Genomic DNA, 12,016 nt, shown 5'->3' with positions numbered 1-12,016 from the left:
GCACAGACGATTGTTTCTGTCAACCGTACTAGAATGGTTACACACCACTGTCCTTGAAATATAAAGGTTACACGCATTCGAATAATAGTCTCTGTAAAATTAATAAAAAGCAGCTGCATTCCTCATATGCTTTTATTTATATGTTTGTCATTTCTAAATTGATTTAGTTACTCTACTAAGTTGTGTTAAAAGATAGCTTATTGACACAACATTGTTTTAGTTGAGAGGGAGTAACTTGCACATAAACACTGCTAAAAATCCCAACAAAAGCTAACAGTTTACTGCTTTGGAACAAAATATTTCTGACAAAAATAAAACCAAATTAACAAGGACATTTCTTTCACGGGAAAAAAACAAAATCTAAAATTTGCATATCTTAAAGTTTATTCAATTTTCTCATAAAAGAAGTTAAGAAAAAATAATTGACAATTCACAACCCATATACTTTACCAAAGACCAATAAATTTCAACAGGTCTTTGACTTTACTGACCGAATTGCTTTGATGGTGTAGTGTGAATGTTAAAGCCCCTTTAACAGTTCACCATAATTCATAACAGTTGGCCCCTAATTTCATAACAAATTACCCCTACATTTATAACACGTTGCCCCTAATTTCATAAAGACTTCCTCTTAATTTCATAACGCCTTGCCCGTACTCGCGAATTTCGTGAAGATTTTCCCACACACAATGATTAGTGTCAAAGTGTAACTAATGAAAAAGAACTCCAACATTTAGATATTGTATAGTATTTGTTCTATCATATCTAATTTAATTTTTGCTACACACACACCAGTGAAACAAAATTATTCAGATACATGTAATAGTATGCTATAAATACATGTACATACATATCGATGCTCTCCCTTTTTCGAATTTATTATCTTGATATAAGTTTATTTAGAAATCGTAAGTATTCAAATAAAATACTATTAACATTATTTATTCATAATTTTTCTATATACTGAAAACTATAAATTATTCAAGAAATTCAGGCAATGAAATTTATGAAACTGTGACATCATGTGAATGACCCGGTCACGTAATTAATACCTTAATTAAACACAAAAATAACTCTCCAATGATGAGCAATTGAACAAACAGATCTGTAGTAACACTTTCACTGTGTTAATTTTAATACAGACATATTTCATTACAGATACATATCTCATAGCAAAGTTATTATTGACAATTTGATGAGAGTTAAAACAGTATCCATAAATAAATACTGGTTCATAGTAACATTGTAAAATATCATATAATAGATACACTTAAATGTTAATGTACCTTTCAAATAAATATACATGCAAAACATTTAATTGATTAAAAATATAAATCAACATGTTCTTATTTCTTGAAAATCTTAATTTAAATTAAGAGCAGTCAAACAAATGAATGAGTTCCTATGATGCCTATTAAACAAAGCATGAAGGTATGTAACAAATGATAAATCATATCCACATATTTAAATAGCTTATTTGAAATGTGTTACTTAGTTATATTGATTCAATGAGAAATCAGCGCTTTTCCTCTACATATACAGTGCTAATCAGGGACGACACTTTATGCCTTAAATGTATTTATGTTTAGAACATACTTCCTTTACGCAAAAAATGCATACAAGCGGAAAACATCGTCCCCTAATCTGGTACCACTCTTTACACACACTTTAAACCTAGGTTTCCTAGAACAAAGCTTTTATTATGTCCAAACTTATTGACTAAATGTTTAACTTATTGAACTTTAATTTAACAGATTTTACAGTTTTTTTACATGCAATATTTTAAACATTTAAGTATTGATGAAATTAATTAAATTCCAAATATTTCACTGGTGAGGGTACATTATCAAAACTAGTAAGGAAATACGCTGCAATTTGTAATGGTTTTTTATTTACAAATATGCAGTGCCCCAGCTAGGATTTAAAAAGGGCAGGGTGCTTTGTTATCAAAAGGGCACTTAAACTTGCACGATCAAATCATCACAGTGGCATATTTTTAAAACAGCATATGCTATATGTATCCATTTTATTTCATGTTGAATATATTCATTCAAACTATTGTTTCTGAAATTATTTTTTTTTATTTCACTGTAAATATTAAGTAAATTTATTTTAATTTCAAATAAAACTTGACTGTATAATACCATGATTAGATTTTATATAAGTGCATGGGGAGGTTCTGAAGGGGCAGGGAGGCACCTTAAGGCAGCGGGGTGCTTCACCCTCCCGTTTATGCCTAGCTGGAGGACTGACAATGCATGGTCTCAATCATCCATTTCTGCTTGTAATTCCTCCATCTCCTCCACTATAGCTTGCTTCTTGGCCATCTTCTCCATCTGATCTTTATCAGGCTCCTTGATATCACCAGAGGCAATACGTCTCTCTAGCTCTTCTATCTGCTTTAACTTCTTTCTCAACTTTCTGACTTGCTTTAAATGTTCACTCTTGTCCCCTGCCGACTCCCCACTTTTATTTGAACTGAGTTGAGCCCTGGCCAACTGCTGTGCAATATTCTGCACAGGAAGGCTACCAGAGTCATTTTCAGGATGTGGTTGATTATGTTTCTTTTTCTCTTTTCTTTGAGCGTTTCTCTTGGCGGTCTTGGACATTTGTTCAGCTGGCATCCCGACAGGGACCTTCCTGTTGGAGGCTTGGGCTGCCATATCTGGGCTTAAGCCCGGTGGTAGACTGGGTTTGCTCTTCTGGAACTGAGCCGCTTTGGACTCATATCTAAAGGAAACAGAAGTTGGTTATAATATATAAAATCTTACAACTCAGACCAGAACTTGACTAATTTGAAGTCCCGTAATAAATCAAATTAAATTTAAGACCTTGCTTCTCAGATTCAATCTTTTTAAAGGCTTTATTTGCAACCCATTGGTACTGCAAACAGTAAAAAACCTAGACAGACTGCAAGTTACTAGCAGGCTGTTCTAGTTTTAAGCTGGATGTATTTAGACATTTTCAGTTTTGCTTATGAAAGGGACACAATTAAATGAAATCATTAAGGTTAAAAAATAAAACATTAACTTAAACTTTAAAGCACTATGAATAAATGACATATTCCAAACCTGTAAAGTTGTTTATTATGATAGTTTGGACATGAAAATAATTAATGGTAGTGTTATATATTACACAACAACATCAAATACAACCAAAGCTTGTCATAATTGTGTAATTGTAGACCATTTTCAATGTTATATACAACAAAAAGTACACGGTAGTTCTCCCCAAAAAGTTATTGTTATATCTAAGTCTATAAAAATCATGTGATTTCGAAACAAACTTTTAGAGGACCAAACATCCAGCTTTAAAGGTTTTAAAGGAGGTCTCTTCTAAACAAAAATCCAGTCCCTACGAAAGTGTCGTCCCGAATTAGCCTTGGACAACACTTTATGCACATGCATTAAGACATGTTTCCAGACAGCGCACTCATATGCTCAGATTGCAGTTCTTACACAGGCACTTCTTCTTGAGGTACATATCCATCTTTTACTCGTCTTGGTTTTCGCCAAGTGCCATCAGGTCTTCGACTGCCAGGAATGTAGAGTTGACCTTAAAAGAAGAAAGCACACTAGACTACAGACTTAAGAAACTATGAATGTTCAGCAATTGTTTTCGCCCTGTTGGAAAAAAATACCGTTACCATGCCAATTGTTGGGAAAAACCTGAAACTGGGAAAATTCAAATTGTAAAATGTTCACTGTTGGCATTATGGGTCATTTTAATTGCTTTGTTCTTAACTGCACAAACCATCTTAATATTTTCGTACATGCCTTTTTTGCTGAAATGTTCATTTTCATTGTTCAATTGATGTGTTAACTTGCAGATAATGCATTTTTGGAACAAAATTGACATAGCTTTCCTTATTTTGGGGAATTTTCTGGATGGCAAATTTGGAATTCTTTACTTTTTCCTTGATCACTCATTTTATCTGGATTCTGAAAGGGGCCTATTCAGAAAATGCAATGGCCATAACTGCACAATTTATTATTGAGCATGATTGGGAAATTATGCACTGTCTATTCTAGATTATGTGCTTCACGCTATTTTACTAAAGGTTGCACACATTTTCAGCATGTGCACGAGAAAATTCCCTCACTTAATATCTTTTTATTAATCTTCAGGGCCCTCAATCCATTTTAGGGGAAGCGGGTCGCTACCCTCATGAGGGGGAATTTTCGCGGCGTTTAACTATTTGGGGGATTTTTTTAATTACTCTCTCATTATTACATTTGGACATGTTTGCTCTATATGCATTTCTTCTTTCATAATTTAGTAAGTTTGACAATATTAAATTGAAATAGATTTGAGATATAATAAACATGAGACACATTAAAAAAAAAAAATATTTCAGTGGGAATTTTTCCCACCAAAAGGGGAAAAAGGTATACTTTTCAGGTTGGGGACTAGGGCTGAAATTCGGCCGCAGATTTGATAGATTGAGGGCCTTGAATCTTAAAACTGCTAAATTCTGCTTTGGATTTTTAATTGAAAATCCAGAAGTCACTAACTCTGTGATACAAAGGTTAATAAAAATTAAAGAATTTGTGTGTGAATGAACATGTGAGTAAATAAATAAAAAATTAGAACTTTGATTATAAAATCATGGTGCATGTATGCAACTCGAGTTTTAACAACAACTCATAACAGACAAACGAGTTGAGACATGCAAATCAGTATATGTGTATTTTTTATTAACTTTGATGATCACAAATATCATCTAAGAACATATTTTTTTTTTTTTATGTAATAGTATGTAAAGTGCTATTATATTTAACAGCAATTACCATAGTATTTCACTTACCTGACAGTATGTCTGTATGTAAAATCAATTTAACATTCAAACTAAAATGCATACAAATGGTATTTGATTATTGCCCCCCTGTTTCTAAAAATTCCCTCCTATTTTTCAAAGTTAGGGGGAAATTTCCACCTAAGTTTGGATTATCTGGCAACTGGTTAATGTTTGCAACTGTTTAATTGTGTTTAAATTGGGCCTTTTATACATGTATGCAGCTGATAATACAGGGGTTTCGCTGTCGATCGCCACTGTCTCAAATGGCGCTAAATATATTTAAGTGGCGATAATTTTTTTAAAGTGGCGACTTAAATAAAATCGGTAAAATACAATATAATTAATTGTAATGCAGGTCGTCTGTCACTTGTAAATATTGATTTACAACTACGCAAGCGACCTTGTACATGTACAAGACAGAGTGCAAATTGAAATCACTGAAGCATGTAAGTGTTACAGACTGTGTTTTTACTGATATAGTCAAGTTTATGGGGGTTATTATCAGATTCACCGCTCCTTTATGACATTGAACAATCAATTATGTAATCCTGGGAAAAACTGTCACGAAGATCAATAATTATAACAATTATTAGGGAGTCTAGGGATGCTATTTCTTTAATCAATACAATGACAGTCACATAAACGCATGTTTAGTTGTTTCAACCGGCATTTGTGAGAATTTATGTTCAACAGTTTCATTATGATAATGTTCTGGCAACGATATATTTTAATTAAGATACCAACTATTTCTGAAATCAAAAGTAGGTCTTTCACTCGATTCAGGGCTCAGCTTATGTTCAAATTTTCAAAGAAGTCACTTCTCCCTCAGCTGAAATTAGAAAGAAGTGAGGAAACTTAAAGGAAAAGTGGTTTCTGTATAGCCTTAAATCCAGTCTTCACTTATTGTGTTCTCCTTATTACATCTTGCTGATCAGCATCAATCATAACAACTCACACTTGTCAGTTTGGGGGAAAATATTAACAAATACAAACACACTTTAGTGTTAATGTTGTATATAACTGAATTGTATAAATATATTATCGATCAATATGTGGCTCAAAGTTAATTTAGTAAATCTCTCAGGAGGAGAAGTCACTTCTCCTTCATTCAATTAGATTGATAAGTTTATCTGTCCACGGAGAAGTTATCTCCAACGTCTCCCTCACAGCTGAGCCCTGTCGATGTACTATATTTTGGATATGTTAAAATGCGGGCATTTAAAGATTGTGATATTTATGTGCTGATTTGTTGTTGATAGTTTGTGTTTTGTGTTATTTCAGACAACAAGAATGGATAATGGCAATTAGCCTGGGCCTTTCTGTCAAGAAATAGATGTGAAAAATATTCATTAAATTTAACCTGGAAATCAACCACCACAGCTAACAACAAGAGATGAGTTTGTCAGAAACACAATGCCCCCTACTGCGCTGCATTGAAATAAAATTTATATTTATCATTTGGCAGGTATTGAAATCATCTCCCTTTAAAGGTTATTACTTCCCTTGAATTCTGTCCAATCCAACCAGGGGGGGGGGGGGAGCCATGTCAGACATCACTGACAACCAAGGCCTGTGGTTTAAAAGAGATCATAGCCAGAGTTGATCATGTATCTATGGACATAAGTCCACAGGTATGTAATGAACATCAAAGACATTATAATGACATTGTATATCATTTCAAAAAAACTTTGACAAATCAATCATTTGGGTTATAAATAATCAAAATAATTAATCTGTACAGAAACTGAGAAAAGAACTTCAATTCTTGGTAAGGAAATATATAATATGAGATTTATAATAATATAAATTACTTACTTTCCTCTGTAACAAATCTCTATTTTTAGTAGCGAATAATTAAAAGCAACTACAGTGACTGTAGATTCACCACTCAAAATGTGCAGCTCCATGAGATACACATGCATGCCAAATATATAAAGTGGCTATGTTCAATATTGAATAATTTTCTCCCTTTTTAAAGCTTATTACTTCCCTTACATCTGTATTTTTTACCGTAGACGTAATGGATGACCTTGACCTTTTACCACTATGTGTTTGTCAGAAACACAATGCTGCCTACTGCGCCGCTTTGATTTATTTAACAAAAATATATATGTGGGCTGGTCAGATAACTATGTCCATTTAAAGCTTATTACTTCCCTTGACTTTGTTTTTTTCGACCCTAGACCTTGAAGGATGATGTTCACCTTGAAATTGTATCACTCAAAATGTGCAGCTCCATGAGATTCACTATATGCCCAATATCTAGGTGCTATAATCTTCAATATTTAAAAAGTTATGGCCAACATTTAAGTTTTCGGACGGACGGACAGATTGACATACACACATACTGACATACTGAATGACGGACAGTTTAACTGCTATATGCCACCCTACCGGGGGCATAAAAAACATTTCAACAATAGGTGTTTGTTTTAGAATGTGTGAAATTTGATAATAAACAGAAGATGATGTATATCATGTCCAATGACCATGCAAATGTAACTGTTTAACAATTTGAATTGAGATGCTTTATTTTCTGATGTTTGATTTATTTTTCCTTTCAGATGATGTACATTTGTGTGATTCTATATATGTTTTAATAAATAATTCTGAAACATTTATGCAGCATATTGTTACATGATTGTTAACAAAATTATATTATGCTCATATGCTGGTTATTTGGTTTATTAAAGTGGAAAAAATGTTATTTATATAAAAATAAAGCTTTATAAAAATAAAGCTTATTAAGACTTATGAAGGTACTTATTGTTATTTATGTATTAACATACTTCTAAAAGTAATGCAAATATAGTCAATGTCATTATTCATTAATGTAGTAAGGTTCCTTAAATGATTGTCCTTATTAATAAAGTCGGATTAACCGGCGGTTTTCACACCGCAATAAAGTGGCGACAACTTTTTGGGCCAGTGAAACCCCTGATAATAAATTGATCCACCAACATTGCAAACCAATAACAGAGCTCCAAATAAGGTTTTGTGAAATTCTTAACGTTACTACCAGATTTTCAAAAAGAATTCTTACCACTGAAATTTTATTCTTAACGTTACTCCTATTAAAAAGTTTTGGAAAATAATTCTTAACTTTTCTAAATGACCTAAAAATAAATAATAATTGTTATTTTCATGCAAAAAATCAAAATAAACATACTAGAAACTTTAGTTATAGGAGTTCAACAGTGTCTATTCAGTATTATACAAGTTTATTTTTCAAATACCTTCATATGCCTAAACTGTGCTTAGATTGCATGCCTTCGATGAATTTTTACATATTACACAATACACAATTAAAATGGGTCTCCCCTTCAATCTATTCAACGATTAGCCACGGATATTGTCCCTTCCACTCGTTCAATGATTTTTTGTTGTTTAATTTTGGACCCATCGTGTCGCGTTTTTTAGCTTTTCCGACTGTGTCGGTAACTGAACATACAACATCGTATAAGATCTTTTCTATGTCTTTCTTAACATTCAACTTCGGCTCACTTTGTGTACAATATGTTAAAAGCGTGTTTTTGCACGCTTTGCAGTTTTTTAGGACGCTCTCTGGGCGCCGCCATTGTTTTATGACAGATAGACTGTACACACAGCTTTTATTGGAAAAAATGCGCTTTGTTAAACAAACCCGATAACCATTCTATATAAGCACCGAAAAGATCTTTAAAACGCGAAAAGAACCTAATAAAAATCGATACCAACCGATGTAAAAATAATATTCGAAACTTGATTTTGTAATTCTTAATGGTACGACAAGATTTTAAAATAAATACGTTACAGACTTGAAAATAATTTGTAATTACGAAAATACGACCATTATCTGGAGCTCTGCAATACAGGTAAGTCCGGTAATCTTGCGCGTCCGGTAATCTTGCGCACTCCGCAGTAGCAACGTAAAATGGTGTTATTTAGTGATGAAGCATGGAATTTCACATTTTTAAGAATTAACGGATTTAAAATGTACATATTCCATGCAAAACAAAAATGGGATTATAACATTTTAACACCGGTTACGTCATCTTTATAGATTGAACATGTATCGTAAACACCGACATACTTACGATAAATTCTAAATGAATCACAGATTCCCTGCGGTCTCTAGCGTTTTTCATACTTTAAATTAAAAATTCATAAATCCAACGTGTAATTTAGCATTCCACTTCATAATACCTATCAGTTATGTATTTTTGGCCATTAAAAATATATCCTATCAGACGACATTGTTATCATTTCCCGCCATTCTGTCAAACCACATTTGGTATGATGTCTGCATGCGCAATGGCCTAGTTTTGAAATTTTCTGTGAACTATGGAAGTATGATCCGGGGTTAAATTAAACCTGCTATGCATAAACATTTTTTCACGCTAGATATCAATCATTTTATATTTTTATTGTTTCTTTTGCTACAGTCAACAGAATGCCACCACCATCATCACCAAAACTGCACTAGAAATCCTAATTAAATTTGAATGGTTTTACAAAGTGATTTTTAAATTAATTTTCTGGAATGTTTGTTGGCATTACTTGGACACCATATGTCTACAATTTTGCCTAAATGAGGTCATTACATCAAGTGCACAAGATTACCGGACACGCTGACAGTTTGAAAATGAGGTGAGTCATGTTTGTTTTGAAATCAAATCGGACAGTTCCTCACTGAATTAATGACATATTTTTGTGTTAATAAGCACATGAAATTCTTATTTTCATAATTAAATAAAATAGTATTATATATTGTCAATTTATGTCGGACGAACCAGTTATCGAACACCTAAGAAATTCCGTTAAATAACCTGAGAATTGAAACATCTAAAATGACAAAATTATTTAGTTTTAACAAATGACTATTGAAACATCTAAAATGACAAAATTATTTTGTTTTAAAGGGATCTTTTCACGCTTTGGTAAATTGACAAAATTGAAAAAAGTTGTTTCCGATTTGCAAATTTTCGTTTTAGTTATGATATTTGTGAGGAAACAGTAATACTGAACATTTACCATGGTCTAATATAGCCATTATATGCATCTTTTGACGATTTTAAAACCTAAAAATTATAAAGCGTTGCAACGCGAAACGATTGAATAATTTGGAGAGTTCTGTTTTTGTCGTTAAATTTTGTGAAACTACGAAGATTGCTTATATAAGGTATAAAATACATCATGAATGTGTACTTGGCGGAATAGCTCAGTAGGCTAAGGCGTTTTTACTTCAGGACTCTGGCAGGACTCCAGGGGTCACTGGTTCGAAACCTGGACCGGTCAATGTTCTTTTCCTTTTTTAAATTTTATTCTTGATTTTTTACTGGAGCTGTTACGATCCAATGCTTACATTTATCGATATAAAGCATTTAACGAATAAGTTAAAAAATGCCAAAATCTGTGAAAAGGCCCCTTTAACAAATGACTTACAGTTCAATCATTGAATGATTTATCTGTAGAGTTTTCCAGTAAACTACCTTCATGAATTTATAACAGTGATTCCCTGATTATTGTCACCCCTAGCAGATAAAACAAAATGGCGGCCGATGTAAACATGACCTATTACCCGACACTTCATAAATACTACTCCAGTATATACAAAGTCACATGACTATCACGTGACCCGGACTTGGCGAAAAAACTGCGTCTGCTGCAATCAAAATTGCAAACGGAAATATGCTTTTTGGTGTGTAAATGCACGTTTTGGTAAAAAGTAATAGCAAAAAACACACAAAACGATGTAAATAACAATAAATGCATTCCTTTAACCTGTTTTGGGCGCATTTGTTTTAAGCTTAGTAGGCAAGTAGGTCATGGACTTCATGTGCGACCATTTGTTTATCAATGTGACGTCATGCACACTTTTGCGCATGTGCATACAGAACCGAAACAAAACGTCCGAAAATAGGTACTGTTCGATAACAGGTACTTACACGATATACAAGGACATGTTTTTAAACCTATTGACCCTTAACTGCGCAAGATTACCGGACAGCATCGTACACCATGCTATCGTATATAGCCTTTTATAGGTATGAATTTGATTTATTTAACATGCCCACACACGTTTTAACATTTTTTTAAACAACTTCGCAAAATACAAATTGTGCATATATCCAAAAAGTGCACATCCGAATGGTACATCCACTGAAGCTGTATACTAAAACTGCCTTCAGTTCATCGACTACTTACCGGTGGCCTCATCTTGGACAATCCCTGAACGTTCAATTGGTGTGCTGGCCATGTCTTTGTCGTTTTATTTAAATCAAAAACAAAAAATAATAACTTGCTATTCAAACATGTTTATTTTGTGTATTACCCCAAAGTTAAAAGAGAAAGCAAGTTACTCATTAACATTTAACACAAAGTAAATAGAACAAGACTAAATTGCCAAGCAATATTGTCCCCTACCGGCTCCACTATTGTCAGAAATTCCACTATTGTCAGATTTTTTATATTTGTTGCCATAGACGTAGGAACAAAATGAAATGTTGTTGTTGTAGTTGTATTTATTTTGACCTTGCGGTCAAGGATAACCCATGAAAGTGCAAGCACTTATAATTTCCAATGGGGTCCTTTGGGTTTGCTGAAGAGACAGCAAGCAGAAGAGACAGTATTGAGATACAAGGAATCCGGGTGCGATACCCTAGCTCTTTGCGAATAGATACCTTGGTTCTTTTACGTGCTCAGTGTATAGCACCGATACACGCGAGAATTACCTGGGTTTCATACCAGTACATCTCTAGTTGGGTGGGAAACACTTGAAGCATTTCTGAAATTTACAGTGCCCCGGCCGGGATTTGAACCGGGGACCTCTGGAATGGTAGACCAGAGTGTTACCACTCGACCACCGCACCAAATGACGTGCATAATGTTCATATTACCATCTATCCATGTTTTAAGTTTCATCAAAAAAATATTAAGAACTTTTAAAATTATCGCAGGATCCAGAAAATCACCATTTTCAGCAGTATTTCTAGTATATTTGTTTTCATAGCAACCAGAATTTTTGACGTAGGAACAAAATGAAATGACGTGCATAATGCTCATATTGCCCTCTATTCATGTTTTAAGTTTCATGAAAAATATTAAACTTGTACTTTAAAAGTTATCGCAGGATCCAGGAAAGTGTGACTGACTGACTTACAGACTGACAGACAGAGCGCAAACCATAGGTCCCCTCCGGTGAAACCGGTAGGGGACAAAAATCAGATCGTGCAGTAA

The 12,016-nt window shown here is 33.5% G+C and overlaps 1 protein-coding gene across 1 annotated transcript; it reads right to left on the bottom strand.

The window, feature by feature from the left end:
* Window positions 1-1,104: 1,104 nt before the first annotated feature.
* LOC127877263 (partner of Y14 and mago-like) lies at window positions 1,105-11,151 on the bottom strand. Its single transcript, XM_052422945.1, has 3 exons — window positions 10,985-11,151; window positions 3,459-3,555; window positions 1,105-2,730 (listed from the first exon to the last, which is right to left on the bottom strand). Exons 1-3 carry the CDS (start codon window positions 11,034-11,036, stop codon window positions 2,265-2,267), a joined length of 615 nt encoding a protein of 204 aa, XP_052278905.1. The 5' UTR covers window positions 11,037-11,151; the 3' UTR covers window positions 1,105-2,264.
* Between the last annotated feature and the right edge of the window lie 865 nt (window positions 11,152-12,016).

The sequence above is a fragment of the Dreissena polymorpha genome, chromosome 4 (genome assembly GCF_020536995.1).
Source record: "Dreissena polymorpha isolate Duluth1 chromosome 4, UMN_Dpol_1.0, whole genome shotgun sequence".
Taxonomy (NCBI): Eukaryota; Metazoa; Mollusca; class Bivalvia; order Myida; family Dreissenidae; genus Dreissena; species Dreissena polymorpha.
The sequence above is the reverse complement of the archived record's forward strand: the minus strand, read 5'-3'. Positions and strand labels throughout refer to the sequence as shown.